At 34.1% G+C, this 16,757-nt stretch overlaps 1 protein-coding gene across 1 annotated transcript; it reads right to left on the bottom strand.

The window, feature by feature from the left end:
- Positions 1 to 532: 532 nt before the first annotated feature.
- LOC127091627 (hypothetical protein At1g04090) lies at positions 533 to 3,105 on the bottom strand. The gene is made up of 2 exons (XM_051030314.1): positions 2,822 to 3,105; positions 533 to 2,591 (listed from the first exon to the last, which is right to left on the bottom strand). The coding sequence occupies exons 1-2, from the start codon at positions 2,922 to 2,924 to the stop codon at positions 1,009 to 1,011; spliced, it is 1,686 nt and encodes a 561-aa protein (XP_050886271.1). The 5' UTR covers positions 2,925 to 3,105; the 3' UTR covers positions 533 to 1,008.
- Between the last annotated feature and the right edge of the window lie 13,652 nt (positions 3,106 to 16,757).

The following is a 16,757-nucleotide window of genomic DNA, read 5'->3' as shown; positions in this document are numbered from 1 at the left end:
GAGCAGAGATTAAAGAATAAGAGGTAAGATGTATCTGACGGCGAAGAAGGTCGGATATAGAAGAGATTTAAGAAACTTGAAACTGAAACAAGTAAGATGCAATTTGATTCGGCTTACAAAATACAAATCACAAACCAAATCGAACCGCGCAATTTCATTAAAATGTAACTGAAACACATCTGAATCAAATACAATTTTTTTTACGCGGTTTACGATTTTTTTATTGAACTCGTTTGGATTTTCAACCCCATAGTGAAGTGTAATTGCATCAACAAACTCTTAATGAAAAATTTGGTGAAATGATATGCATGCGACCAAAATTAATGTTCACAGAAAGATGATTTCACATAGCTAATAATGCAATTTTTTTAATATATCAATCATTTCTACTAATTTTAGTTGTTTGATTTGTGGACACATATTATTCTACTCAGCGGTTGAAATCGAATATTCTTGATTAATCATGCAGTATTAGTAGATCTAACGGCCACAATATGCAATCCAAATGTAAAGCAAAATAGAAGAAGAAAAATATTCAAACAAACAACAATACCGAATCAAGCACATTCCTGTTCCATTACAAGCAATACTAATGAAAACACTCATGAATGTGTATACAACCTTTAGCCCTACCTTGTACATGTTCTAAGTTTTCTGTATTATACATAAAACCAACTTAAAATTCCGCGTTATAGAAGTCGTTTTCCTTGCGAACCAAGAAATCTATAAGTACTATCTAAGGCACACCTCCTATACAGTTGCTACATCATGACGATATCTTGGTCGCTTAACACAGCGCTGATCGATGAAACTGTATCGGACAATTCAGATTTCAAATCAAAATCTGTTTCGTTTATGACCAGTTTGATCTCAACCAAAAGCATACTGACTGCTAACTGTGTGAATGCGTAAATTTGCGACTTCAGGAAATAAAAAATCCGAGACAAAAAGATGATATCTTACAAGTTTGGATTCCTTAGCTCAAGAGAAATGACTAATAGCATATGGTTAGCAATATTCATCTCCTAGCCAATTGTCCTTCTCCTTTGGACCTGTTGGTCCCTCCTCGCCATAAAGCTCGGTTGGAAATAATTCAAATAGGTTCTCCACAGAAAACCTAACAAATATTGGAAGCAAGTCTATTATCTTCTCTATTTCGGACCGCGAATCGTATACAACGGTAGGTCCCCACTCTCTCATATACTGCAACCAACACGGTTCTGTAATGACTCCATCCCCAAGATACTCCGCCGCAACAATCTTATATCTGAAGCTTGAATCCACAATATTGTTACTTTTCGCAGCATCGTTGCGAACTCCTATTCCAAGTTTGGATGATCCCTGAAGGTAAGTCCCGGGATGAGGGTAGCTAGCATGGCCGTGTCTTGAAGAATAAACTATCGGTTTATTATCCTTAATAAACTCCAAATTGAATGCATCCACCCAGTTACCTCCACTGTGTTCAGAGAAAAAAACCGACCAAAGTTCTCCGGTGAAGTTGCTTACACGGAGCGTGAAGTGCTCCCAATCACCGACGTGTTCGCCTATCTTACTCATCTCAATGTTCATCAATGCCACTTTAAGTGTGGCAGGACCATTGAAAGGGCAAAAAACCCACATTGCGATATCAGTAAAGGCTCCTCCTAATGCCGGTTTTACATGGACATAGAGTTCCGCACTCTCGATGTTTCCCTTCTTAAGATTACTTCTTGCATCTTCATCAATCGGCAAATCAATCCAAAACGCACTATCATTGCATTCACCGCAAGGTAAATTTGAGCCGTCGTAATCTATAGCTTTTCCCTTCGCATTATCCGCGGTATACAAAAGCGCTCCATTCTTGAAAAACCACGGCACTGATGACGGCATGTATATCTCGTCAGGATGAAAATATACAGTCGGCCCGTAATGCTCAATAAGCGCGTGAACCTGGTTGAGATTCGGCATTACATGCAATGAAGAATCAAGATTCTTCAAACACACAACATCCACCACTTGTTCAGAATCAAAGTAGGCGGTGCCACAGAAGAAAGTCCCAACAGGTACACCACTCGCCAGCATGCCTCTATCGCAGGGTTCCGTCTTCCAAACCTGGAAACAATTTTTCTTCGACTTTATCGTTAGTAATAGCTCAGATGTCTCACAAACTTCCGTTAGATCGATTCTCACGCACCTAACTTCGTCAACTTCCGGTTCATCTGGACTAGTAGTAACCACTACGCCGACGGTTTTATAACCCGTGGGAGGGTTTGGCAACCAAAAGTAAACACATTCATCATGTGAATCCATGCTCCATATCAACGAGTAGCTAACTGGTTTGATCAGAGCCGGGGATTCTAATGCATGAAAATCAGGCCGAGTTTGAGAAGTAGTTTCCCTCGCAACAAGAACGTGCCCTCGCAACGGCCGATCATTGGGCTGACAATAGTAACCAAGACAGGAAAATCCATCTGGAATCTCCAAAGGTTTATAAAATGTAAAACCTAATGACTTTCCATTCAAATTTGTGCATCTCCAAACTTTCTCGAACTTGTCTACTTTCATAACTTGTATTTCCCCAAGGGACATTCTTCCATGGCCAAAACCGCCACCTGATTAAATCACTCACAACTCACAAGCTTAGTTGACAAAATATAACATTTGAAGCCACAAACATTTTACATCAAAGCCAACAACAAAAACAAACAAAACAGTATTCATATCAAGAATCCAAAAAGTATTGTAAAAATGATAAAGTTGCAGATATAGAAGTAAGTTGACTTAATCATTGAAATTAGAAGCAAGAAAAGAATCTAAAAATGGAAGGTTGATGATAAGATACCTTGTGGCCATTGTGGAAGAGGTGAAGGAAGAGAATAAGGAAGTGGATCAGAGGGAAAGGATTCAAGGACAGTATCCCAACAAAAACACTCACAGCCAAACATCCCTTACCTTACCACCCACAAAGCAGAAACTGAGACCCTCTTGTTAGAAGAGAGAGAGAGAGAGAGAGTGTGGTTGATTTAGCAAGAGTGGAGAGAAAAAGGTTACAACTTTTTCGTCCTCCTTCTCCCTCTTGATGATGATGGTTTTGAGCTTCAAGTAGTTTTCGGATTTAATGAGGTTAACTTTACCTTGTATGTTGGGACATTCTAGTTTGTTTGTTCTGGGTTGAAATGTCAAATTTACCCCTAACTGTTGAATAAAAATATATATGGCTTAAGAACTTAGCGTAGAATATTGGTTCACCATTTCTTATACTTTTCCAATTAATTGCTTCCTACGCACACTCCATAACCATATCTTGTCCAACTTTAATATTTCTTCTAATCACTTTTTTTTTTTAAATGACCAAACCTTTCTTCTACTCTTGGACCAAACGATAGGAAACAAAATATCCCTTTTTTTTCTTATAAGTTCTCTTAATATGACACTAAAGATAAATATCTCTCTCAATTGTCATTTTAAGTTTAATTTTAATTTATCATAGTTCATTATCTCACACAAAATATATATTGGTTAAAATATTTTTATTCTGATCACGATTCTTGTTAGTTTGTTATAAATAAATGTTGAAATATGTCTTCAATTTTAAGTCAATAAGAGAAATGAAACATGTTTTATATATCAGTTAAAATATTTTTATTTTGATCACGATTCTTGTTAATTTGTTATAAATAAAATGTTGAAATATGTCTTAAATTTTAAGTGAAGAAGAGAAATGAAACATGTTTTGAAATTGTAGAAATTAGAAGTCAATTTGGAGGTGGAATATGCGGCGGCGCGACAATGGGTCTAGGTCTAGCATGCGATTCGATCTATTAGAGTCTGAGTTCAATTTTCCTCCGTACAATGTATTGGGCTTCATTTTTTATTTATTTCATTGATCAGTTCGTCAATGTGTTGAATTTTTATCTTATGTAATTCATATATAGAAAATTAGAGACATTGAGAAATTAGTTTATGAATCATTTTAATTACTTTAAGTATTTATTTATTTATTTATTTAGTGTAGTTCAAGTTGTTGATATACTTCGGTTAATATATATGGTATGATTGAGTTTGTTCGATGATGTTTAATGAAAGTGATGAAATGGGGAGTATGTGGGAGTGTAGAGAAAGTTGTTTAAGGTTAATGGTTGTGAAGAGAAAAATATAGTTTTCATGAACAATGGAGATGTATTCACATACTATGTTAGGATATTTATTTGAGTGAGAAAAAATGGTTCCTGCTAAGTTATGAAGGAGTTGGTGTATTGATGAAAAGGTGGGCTGGTAAGATGATGATCGTGAATAGTAAAAAAGGGGTGTGAATATTGCATGAAAAGGAAAATGTGCATGTGGACATGAATAGAAAAACCAAATTGCCTTACTGAAACTTACTTATTTTTCTTATTTATTTCAAAAGCATATCAGAGAAAATCTTTGTATAAGGGTCGCTTGTGTTTGTTTTGGTCTTCGCCTCCTCTGAGTGTATGTTTGTAAAATTTCTTAAAATACATCAAAGTAAAAAGGTAACCACTTGACGCCATCAAAATACAGACATTGGAATCCCTTCATTTTTTGTCCATGTGTGCCTGCAATATCTTGGCTTTTATGTATAGAAACAAATTCTTTTAATGAAAAAGAGGTCCACTTATTGGGTTTTTTATTGTAAAAGGAATTTGAAATAATTTAATTAAAAGAAAATTATATTTTTTTAAATAATCAAAAATAAAAACAAAAATATAGACAAATATATTTAATTATTTCAATTATTTTGACTGAAAAATAAAAATTACTCAAAACAAATAAAGATCGAACGTAAAAATGTTCAAAAAATTAAATCGAATGCACCAAAATAATCAGTGCGAAATAAACCTCTAGGAAATCTACAACGTTTGATTTAATATTTTAAAATAAATTTTGATCGGTTAAAAGGCTCTGATCAAAATGCAATCGAAAAAATAGTCGAAAAAATAAAACGAGCACGCCAGATTAAACTACGTGAACCGTAGATTAAGAATACTAACGCCCGCAAGCTTGATTTTGAAATTTTCCGCTCGCTAATTTTACGCACAATTGAGAATCAGTTCAACCGGTTTGTCTGTAAATCCAAAAATATATTCTGCCAAATAGTTTAGCCTTATGCAGTATGGAATGCATGTTATGCTATTCAGGGATGCAACAACTATGATGAATGTATTTAATTGCAAATTCAGGGTCAAAAATCATGGTGTGACAATATGCACATGTCGCGAGGCTAGAAATCATCAAAATTGTTGTGTCGGCAACATCAATTGGATGTAAAATCATCATTTGTGAATGGATCTTTGGAAGAAGAAATATATGTCAGTCAACCACCTGAACTCAAAATTAATGAGCAGGAGTCGAAGGTGTACATATTAAGGAAAAACCTATATGGTTTGAAGCAAGCCTTGAGAGCTTGGAATAAGAAAATAGATAGCTTTCTGATTAAAGAAGGTTTCACAAAGCGTGTCTCTCAACATGGAGTGTATGTCAATGATACTTGTATGTAGATGATTTGTTGATTACAATTACAGATGAAACATAGATAAGAAGAGTTAAGTCGAAACTGATGCAAGAGTTTGAAATGTCCGACCTAGGGAATTTTTCATATTTCTCAAGGATGGAGTTCAAAGACACAGGTGAAGAAGTGTTCCTGCACCAAAAAAAGTATGCCTAAGATATCTTGAAGAGGTTCAAGATGAGAAAATGTAATGCAACTGATATGCCATTAGAAACTAGAGCAAAGTTGAAGAAGGAGACAAATGATAAATTTGTAAGTGCGACGCTATACAAACAAATTATTAGATCCTTGAGGTATCTTTGCAATACCAGAACAGACATTTGCCAAAGCGTCAAATTGTTGAATAGATTCATGGAGAAATCCCAATAATGTCATCTCAATGTAGTGGGTGTAGAAATACATAAAGGGTATGATTGATCATGATGTGTTGATGCTAAGGCAGAAGAAGATCATCACATATGCAGAAGAATATGGCTACATTGATTCAGATTTTAGTGGAGATTACGACGAAAAGAAGAGTACTGCAAGCGACATATTCATGATCGAATTCGCTCCAATCTCATGGAACTCAAGGAAGCAAACCATTATGGCATTGTCATCATGTGAAACTGAGTACGTGGTTGCATCATATGCAGCATGTCAAGCAACATTGATAGAGATGTTGCTCGAAGAGCTCAAGATAATGGAATCTAGGAAAGTGAAATTGTTTGTCAATAACAAGTCAGCTATCGACCTGGAGAATCATCTAGTGTGTCATGGTCGAAGTAAGCACATAAAAATGAGGTATCATTTTCTGAGGGATCAAGTTAACAAAGGAAAACTTGAACTTGAGCATTGTAAGACAAAATGGAAACTAGCTGACATACTTACCAAACCTCTAAAGAAAGTCAGGTTCGACGAGTTGAAGGGAAGCATCAGGATGTGAAGTCTCGAGAACATGAATTAGGGTGTGTGCTTGAAGTTGTAATTCGATGTTTTTTCGAAAGCTAGCATTCGTTTGTGTCAAAGTGGCTAATCGAGGTGTTTTTAGGTGTAGGAGTCACATGTATTCTACTGAGTCGGATACATCATATATGTGTTATGTAGGAATGTAAATTGTAGTTTTGTACTTTACATTTTGTATGTTTTGGTTGAGTATGTTCGTATAGTTTTGGGTATGAGCTTTAGTTGCCTATATAAAGGACATTGTATGATGCAAAACAAGAACTTTCTTCACTCAATAATATTTTTCTCTTTTTACCATTCACTTTTCTCATTTTTTTCTCTTCTTCTTCTCCCACCTTTCTTGAAAACCTTTTGTTCCAACAATATAAAATAATATTGTCAAACCAAATTGGTATTCATACTTCATTCGATCAATATTATAAATAAATTTTGTTCATTTTTTTTTATAATTAATATTTATAATTTATATATAAATTAAATATATTAATTATCCAAAAAGTATGAAAAATGAATTTTAAAAATATTTAATACGTATAAGAATTCAAAGTATCATTGTTAGTAGAGTTGAAAATGAGTGGAGTCGAGTCAAACTCGCCTCAGCTTGTTAAGAAATGGGTCAGCTCAAATCTCATTTCAAGTTGGACAGTAACATTTTTTAAGACTCAAACTCGATTCATTATAAGTTCACGAGCAACTCGATTCAACTCGTTAGGTTCATCTCGTTAGATTCAGTTCGCTTGCTTCACAGACTTAAAAGACATTTTTTCAAAATCTATTTTTTTATATATCTGAAATTTTAAATAAATATTTTAAAAAAATAAGATTAGTAAATATTGAAGATTTAAATCCTTGAATCTAAATTAATTAAAATAAATTCTAAAAATAATATAAAAGTTATATGCTACAAATTTTTAAAATTAATTTAACACATATTATATACAAATTTTAAAATTAATTATATATATCAATTTAAAACTAATTAAACATATTAATTATATATTATATACAATTTAAAACAATTTTTAAAATTAACTATATATATACAAAATTTTAAAACAATTATATATATATATATATATATATATATATATATATATATATATATATATATATATATATATATATATATATATATATATATATATATATATATATATATATCAAAAATAATTTAAAACAAAGTGTATGTATCTAAAATTTAAAAGACGTTACAAGACATAACGTTAAACTAAATTTAGTATACTTAATTCGTATTATAACTTTTTAACACAGATTAAATTATGTGTTAATAACAACTTTTAAATATATAAATGACTTTATATATATATATATATATATATATATATATATATATATATATATATATATATATATATATATATATATATATATATATATATATATATATATATATATATATATATTGTAATGTAATAACATAAAAATAAAATATAACAAAAAAACAATGGTTATAATTTATATTAAATAAAAATATATAATTTGAAGGAGAACAATTATTATAAATGAATGAAAGTAATAGAAAAATATCACACAAAAGAGAATTAACAAATACAAAAAAAAAATATTTTATAATATTAAAATAAAATTGAAGATATTTTAAAATTTTTAATATTTTTTAAATTATTAAAATTCATATTCCCTCTCATTCTCTCCTATTTGTGTGATTTATAGGGACGCAAAAATTGTAGTTTGAAAGGGTTTTTGTCCCCTCCTCTTCTCTCCTAAAATTTGAATATTTTTTTTACATTGAATCAAACATATTTGATTCTTAATATTCTCTCCCCTCTATCTACATTGAATGAAACACACCCTTAAAAGAATATAAGCATACTCAATGAAACACACCCTTAAAATAATATAAGCATACTCATATAATCGAGTTGATTAATGAATCTAACATATCAAATTATGTATAATTAAAATTCAACTTATTTAATTAACTAATTTAATTTTTTTTGTTCATATAACTCATTTGATTTATAAATTTAATTCATTAATTTAATTATTGAATTGAATTTTAAACTATATTCGATTTGATTTGGTTTTTTATTAGACTTATATGTTATTTTAATATTCGTCTAATAAATTTTAGTAATTCTCTTCAATTTAAAAATGAGTGTATATATAATTATAGGCAATATGATCTATAATGTATGGTTGATGTCTTAGAATATAATTTACTTTAATTTTCTTCTATTAAGAAATTCTTTATACAACATTACAGTACTAGGTCTTTATTTTTTTTCATTTTCTTTTTATAATTAACATTTGATGGAGTGAAGAATGTGGTCAAAAAGAAGATGCGAAGTTGTTCCTACCAATTTGGAATGGATAATGGTTGATTGCAACGAAAAGAAGAAAAAAAAACCTTGTGCAAATTGCAAAACGGCTGCCGCCCCTAATAGACTTTTAAATGTCAAAGACACCAAAGCCGTTCAAATATTCTTCAATTTTTTATATTTTAAGGACACAGCCTTTCCACTTGTATAATTTTGGACCTTTTGTGACCACTTGGTTTCAGCTTCTATAATGTAAGAAAAAATATGTTATAGAAAAAGTCAAATATGTCCTTTCTTTCCTTTTTTTTACACATCTTAATAAAAGTTAAATGTTATTTAAAATTTTAAATTTTGTAATTTTTTTATAAAATTAATTATAGTTATTTTAATTGTTTAACTATATTATTATATTTTTTTTATCATAAAACTTAGATAAAAGTTAACTAAAATATTAAAATTGTCAATCAATTTTAACTAATTGATTCAATAAAAAAAACACACATATATCAAGTCATTTTCTTGTTGATCAGGTTCTATTGATATTTTCATTGCAATTGTTATACTATTCAATTGTTTATCATGATTTTGATTACATATATTACTTTGATTATGCTATTCTTCACCATAAGTGAGTAGTCCATAGCGACCAAGGGTCATGATGATCATTCTCATTGCAATTGTTATACTATTCAATTGTTTATCATGATTTTGATTATATATATTACTCTGATTATGCTATTTTTCACCATAAGTGAGTAGTCCATTAGAGACCAAGGGTCATGATGCTTATCTCATGATTATTCGTATGATTTGTAATAAGTCGATTACGAGAATTCCATTCATGTTTATTTCAATACCTGAATTTTGTCATTCCAACACTTGTACGAAAGTAAAGATTTCTCAGGTACTGATCGTAGTCTGAAAGGATATGCATCATGACCTGAGGGAAGATTTTTAAATAATCGAGTCCAATACAATGAAAGTGCTTGGATAATATTAGGAAAAGTCTCATTTTTATATCCGCGCAAAAGTAAAGAATCCTTGACGAATAATTCGGTCGTGCGAAAGCAGACTAATTATTCGTTGGAGATAGGATAACACGCTGGTGAAAGCATGTGTTATCCACGTTTATCTATTTTCTCTAAGTCATTTTAGAATTCTTGTAATAGAAGTGAATCAGATCATACAAAGATGTTAGAGTAAGAGTCGTGACCCTAACTCATGTTTGTTTCATCATCTTTTAAGTGATTTTTATTGAAGTTATTTTTATAAATATTGCTTTTTAAATAAGTTGTTTTACAAAATCCCAAATTTCGGTCTCTCTAAATATATAATGATAAAACAGAGTGAGGTACTCAATCCATTGGTCCTCGTGGTTCGATAATCTTTTACTACTCCGCACAACCGTGCACTTGCGGTGTGTAAAGTTTTTGGCACCGTTGTCGGAGACCAATTATGCTTGATATTGAATTTCTATTTAGTCACCGTATATACTAGAGTTTTATTTTTCTTCTTATTCTACTGAGAATTTAGTCACATCTGTGAACGAAATCAAGCGTTTCTTATGTGAGAGACGTTGAAATCTTAGACAACAAGAGATGGTTGATAGTAACACTTATTAGATTTAATTATTAGATTTAATTCATATTTAAGTTTGTTAGATATTAGATTTAAATATTAGATTTGATTCATATTTAAGTTTGTTAGATATTAGATTTAAATATTAGATTTGATTCATATTTAAGTTTGTTAGAGGCTTATAAATAGGGTGTCAATCATTGTAACTTTTAATCATGTTTTGTAGCCGTCATTCTCTGAATAAGAATATTTCCATTCATCATATATTCTACCTTTGCACCAACAATTGGTATCTAGAGCTCCGGTTCGGATTCATTGGGAAACACGGGAAACACGAGTGAACGTGAGGTCTTGTGTGTTTGATTTTGATTCTTAGATTCGTGTTGAATCTTGAACAAAATCTGATCAGAATTTTAATTCTGTGGGTTGGGAAACACTGTGTGAGAAATCTGAGTGTACTGTGCAAGGTAGAAAGATGAACGGAAACGGCAACATGAACACCAAACTTCCAGTATTTGACGGTAAAAACTGGAATCGTTGGATGATCCAAATGCGTGTACTGTTCGGTGCTCAAGATGTTCTAGATCTTGTCACGGATGGTTATGTTCCGGTAGCAGCAGATGCGACGGATGAACAGAAAAACGCGCAGAAGGAAGTAAGGAAGAAGGATCAGAAAGCATTGTTCTTCATTCATCAATGTGTTGATGTAAATGTGTTTGAGAAGATTGCAGATTCAACGACAGCAAAGGCTGCGTGGGACATACTGGTTAGATGTTATGGTGGTGACGCATCAGTGAAGAAGGTGAAACTTCAGTCCTTGAGAAAGCAATATGAGAATCTCAACATGAAGAATAATGAGAAAGTTTCTGAATACATCTCCAGAGTGATTCTGATCACTAATGAGATGAAAGCGTGTGGAGAAACTCTTTCTGAAGAAACAATCATGGAGAAGGTATTGAGATCCCTTACCTCTCAATTTGATTACATTGTGGTAGCAATAGAACATTCTAAAGATCTGAGCACCATGAGAATTGAAGAGCTGCAGAGCAGTCTAGAAGCGCAAGAGTTGCGTTTGACTGAAAGAACTTCTGAAAGGGAAGTAGAGCAGCAGGCTCTGAAAGCAACTTCTGATAGGAGGTATCAGAAGCAGTCAGAAGCCAGGAGAAGATCTGATGGTGGTCAGAAGTCAGAAAGCTCAACCTCTGATAGACAAAAGAATGCTCAGAAGGGAAAAGAGAAGTATGACAAGAAGAAAATCCAATGTTACTGCTGTAAGAAGTTTGGTCATTTTGCTAGAGACTGTTGGTCAAACAAGGAGAGAAAATCAGAAGAAGCAAATATAGCCAGAAGTTCTGATGACGAATCTGTGCTATTGATGGCCTCTGAATCTGATGATATGGATCTGATAGACTGGTGGTATATGGACACTGGCTGTTCAAATCATCTTACTGGAAACAAGAAATGGCTGGTTGACTTTGACTCTGAAAAAAGGACAAAGATCAGATGTGCTGATGACAAATATCTTAATGCAGAAGGTATGGGAAATGTCAGAGTGATTCTGAATAATGGGAAAACAGCATTGATTCAGAACGTGTGGTATGTACCTGGCATCAGAAGCAATCTGATGAGTGTGGGACAATTAATTGAGAAAGGTTTCTCAGTTACCATGAAGGACAATCTTCTGAAGCTGTATGACTGCAATCAGAAGTTGATTATGGAGTCAGAACAGGGAAGGAATAGAACATTCAAGGTGAATGTCAGAACTGCAGACTCAGAATGTCTTAGTGCAACAAGTGCTGAGAAGGAGAGTGAGCTGTGGCACAGAAGATTTGGTCATTTGAATTTCAGAAGCTTAAAACATCTGAATTCAAAGAAGTTGGTACATGGAATTCCTGCAATTAAGAAGCCTGAAAAGTCATGCAAAGTTTGCATGGAAGGAAAACAACCACGATTGCCATTTGCGTCAGAAACTGCTCCAAGAGCAAAACATGCCTTGGGAGTTGTACATTCTGATGTGTGTGGTCCATTTCCAGTAGCATCGATTGGAGGGAATAAATACTTTGTGTTATTTGTTGATGAATTCACAAGAATGACATGGGTATCCCTTATTAAGTTTAAACACGAGGTGTTTGATGAATTCAAGAAGTTCAGAATGAAGGCTGAGAATCAGAGTGGTCAGAAGTTGAAGATTCTTAGAACTGACGGTGGAGGTGAGTATAACTCCAAAAGTTCCAGAAGTTCTGTGAGGAGAATGGAATTGAGCATGAGGTTACTGCTCCTTATACCCCTCAACACAATGGTCTTGCTGAAAGAAGAAACCGCACTTTGCTGGATATGGTGAGAAGCATGCTAAAGGAGAAGAAGCTTCCTCAGAAGCTCTGGGGAGAGGCTGTTGCCACCGCAACGTATGTACTCAACCGATGTCCTACGAAGAAGTTGAAGGAAATAGTTCCAATACAGAAGTGGACTGGAGATAAGCAAAGTGTTAGTCATCTGAAGGTGTTTGGTTCTGTTTGCTATAAACATGTTCCAGAAGCCAGAAGACAGAAGCTGGATGATAGAAGCAAAATGATGATTCTGATAGGGTACCACAGTACAGGTGCATACAAGCTCTATTGTCCAGAAACCAATAAAATTGAATTCAGCAGAGATGTGATTGTGAAGGAATCAGAAGTTTGGAATTGGGATAAGTCTCAATCTGATTCTGATGTTAGAACTTCTGAAGAAAGGTCAGAGTTCAGAACTTCTGAGGTTGGAGTAAACTCTGACGTTGATTCTGATTCTGATAGTGATTCTGACTCTGGAGAAGACTCAGAAGATGAAGGTGACTCTGATGATCCAGACTCTGATGGTAATCCAGATTCTGGTGGCAATTCAGACTCTGGAAATATGCCAGACCCTGAAGATGGTCAAAGCTCTGGAGGAAGTCAACCATCTGAAGCTAGAAACTCTGAAGCTCAAGACTCTGAACAAGTTCAGCAGACCACAAAGAATCAGAAACATCCCCAGAAGATATGCAGAATTTGACATGCTGCAAGACACTGAAGTAGACTCTGAAGGAGAAGTTATTCAGTGTGCCATGTTAGTAGACTCTGAACCCATAAGTACAGAAGAGGCTCTTAAGCAGAAGCTCTGGCTGAAGGCCATGAAAGAAGAACTTGATGCTATAGAGAGAAACAAGACTTGGAAGCTGACAGAAGTTCCAAAAGACAAGAAAGCCATCAGCGTCAGATGGGTTTTCAAGCAGAAGTTAAAGCCAGATGGTTCAATTGGCAAACATAAAGCAAGGTTGGTAGCCAGAGGATTTCTACAGAAACCTGGGCTGGATTACTCTGAAGTGTTTGCACCTGTAGCAAGACATGAAACAATCAGAATGGTGATTGCAATAGCTGCTAACAGGAATTGGCCTCTGATGCATTTAGATGTAAAATCTGCATTTCTGAACGGTCCATTAGAAGAAGAAGTTTACGTGTCACAACCTCCTGGATTTGTGAAAAAGAATCAGGAAGGGATGGTGTACAGATTATACAAAGCTCTATATGGACTGAAACAAGCGCCCAGAGCTTGGAATAAGAAGATTGATTCATTTTTCAAGAAGCAAGGCTTTCAGAAATGTGAGATGGAGTACGGTGTCTATGTTCAGCATACTTCTGAAGGAAATATGACTCTGGTATGTTTATATGTTGATGATATACTACTGACTGGAAGTTCTGAACAGGAGATAGCCAAGTTCAAGAAAGTTCTGATGAATGAATTCGAAATGACTGATCTAGGCAAAATGACATACTTTCTAGGGATGGAGTTTAGATACTCTGAGAAAGGTATTATTTTGCATCAGCTCAAGTATGAATTAGAACTTCTGAAGAGATTTGAACTAAAGAATTATAAGATTGCTGTCACACCTTCTGATACAAATCAGAAACTGGATTCTGACTCTGATGGAAAGGATGTGGACGCTACAACCTTCAAACAGTTGGTTGGTTCTCTGAGGTATTTGTGCAATACCAGACCTGATATTTGCTATTCAGTTGGGATGGTTAGTAGGTTCATGAGTAAACCTAAGTGGTCCCATTACCAAGCTGCAGTCAGGATTCTGAGGTATATCAAGGGAACTCTGAAGTATGGAGTATTATTTCCTTCTGGAAGAAAGGATGAGTCAGAACTTCAGAGTTATTCAGATTCTGATTGGTGTGGAGACAGAGTTGACAGAAGAAGTACGTCTGGGTACTTATTCAAATTTCTGGGAGGTCCCATTTCTTGGTGTTCCAAGAAGCAACCTGTTGTGGCATTGTCAACTTGTGAAGCTGAATATATTGCAGGTGCTGTTACTGCATGCCAAGCTGTGTGGATTCTGAATCTATTGCAGGATCTGAAGATTAAAGTAAACAAACCTCTGAAGCTGATGATTGACAACAAGTCTGCAATCAATCTTGCCAGAAACCCAGTGTTGCATGGGAGAAGCAAGCACATTGAGACCAAGTATCATTTTCTGAGACATCAAGTTCAGAGGGGAGTGTTAGAAGTTGTACACTGCAGCACTCAGAAGCAGTTGGCAGATGTTCTGACGAAAGCTATCAAGACTGATCAATTTCTCAGATTAAGGGATGGAATTGGTGTTACAAGTTTTGATGGAATATGAATTAAGGGATGGTATTAGATTTAATTATTAGATTTAATTCATATTTAAGTTTGTTAGATATTAGATTTAAATATTAGATTTGATTCATATTTAAGTTTGTTAGATATTAGATTTAAATATTAGATTTAATTCATATTTAAGTTTGTTAGAGGCTTATAAATAGGGTGTCAATCATTGTAACTTTTAATCATGTTTTGTAGCCGTCATTCTCTGAATAAGAATATTTCCATTCATCATATATTCTACCTTTGCACCAACAACACTAAGCCTCTTAAGGACTATGCGAGTCCTACTGAAGAGGAATCACATTGCAATATTGTGCACCCGTCGATTGCGGCAAATAATTTTGAACTAAAACCATCTTTGATAGGTATGGTACAACAAAATCAATTTTTCGGGTTGCCTTATGAGATCTTGAACCTTCATTTATCTATCTTTGTTGATAACTATGGTACTATAAAGGCTAATGATGTTGGCCAAAATGCCATCCTCCTCAGGTTATTCCCTTTCAGGTTATTAATATTAGGCAGGAAGAAGGGGAATCTTTGTTTGACGGATGAGAGCATTATAAGAACTTGTTAAGATTGTCCTCATTTCACGGGCTTGAAAAATGGATGATTATTCATATTTTTTATAATGGTCTCCTTTACTCCACAAGGATGATCTTAGATGCGTCTTATGACGGAGCCCTTATGAATAACCCCTAAGACGTGGCATATAATTTAATAGAAGAGATGGCAAAAAATCAACACTCATGGGGGAGCATGTGATAAGTTACCGCTAACTTTGCCACTAAGACCAGTGGGCTCTATGAAGTAAGTGTGTTTGACCATATGAACGCAAATGTGGGTGCTTTCTACCAGAAAATTGATAGTTTGAGCACCACACCTCCTACACATATTCAACCTACCCCTGTGGCTTCTGCTACCCCCACCACTCTCTACCGTGAGATATGTGGAATAAATAGACACACTGATAAAGATTGTAAAATGATCCTCGCTGGAGTATCCATCCAGGAAAATATTAATTTTGTAAACAACAACCAACATAATAATCCGTATTCTAACACCTACAACCTAGGGTGGCGAGACCACCCAAATTTCTCCTATAGGAACAACCACCTCCAGCAAGCTACGGGACCATCGGGTTTCCAAAAAGTTATGCCATCTGACCCTAAGAAGTCCAACTTAGGACTTTTTATGGAAAACTTTGTGATCACACAAACTCGTCAAAACGATGAATTTAAAAATCAAAACATCCTCACTAATGAGGCACTTGAGCAGTTGACTACCAAAATTGACAATGTCTATACCCATAATAAAATGTTGAAGACTCAAATATTCCAAGTTTCACAACAACAAGCTTCTACTTTCGTCCCTCCATGATCATTTCCGGGCCAACCTGAACAAAATCCTAAGGGGCACTTGAATGTTTTGACAACCTGAAGTGGTAAGCAAGTGGTTAGTTTTAATGAGATAGTAAAAGATGTTGAGAATAGTGAACTAATACCACCTGAAAAGAAGGTTGTTGAATAGGTTGAGAAGGAGGCACCATATGTTTCTCCTTTTCCCTACAAACCACACATCCAATTTCCACAAAGGCTTGTAAACACTAAAATGGAAGTCCAGTTTAAAAAGTTTGTGGAACTCCTTAAAAAGATCAACATCAATGTGCTTTTTACTGGGGAATTAACTCAAATTCACGCTTATTATAAATTCCTAAAAGGAAATCTTTGTAACAAAAGGAAATTAGAGGACCATGAAATTATGGCTATGATTGTTGATAG

This window comes from Lathyrus oleraceus, chromosome 6, assembly GCF_024323335.1.
Source record: "Lathyrus oleraceus cultivar Zhongwan6 chromosome 6, CAAS_Psat_ZW6_1.0, whole genome shotgun sequence".
NCBI lineage: Eukaryota > Viridiplantae > Streptophyta > Magnoliopsida > Fabales > Fabaceae > Lathyrus > Lathyrus oleraceus.
The sequence above is the reverse complement of the archived record's forward strand: the minus strand, read 5'-3'. Positions and strand labels throughout refer to the sequence as shown.

Excerpts from the sequence above, each read along its gene's own strand:
- LOC127091627 (XM_051030314.1), bottom strand. The coding sequence starts at position 2,924 with ATGTTTGGCTGTGAGTGTTTTTGTTGGGATACTGTCCTTGAATCCTTT. Across the intron at positions 2,592-2,821 it reads TCTTCCACAATGGCCACAAG|GTGGCGGTTTTGGCCATGGA; the intron begins GTATCTTATCAT and ends TGATTTAATCAG.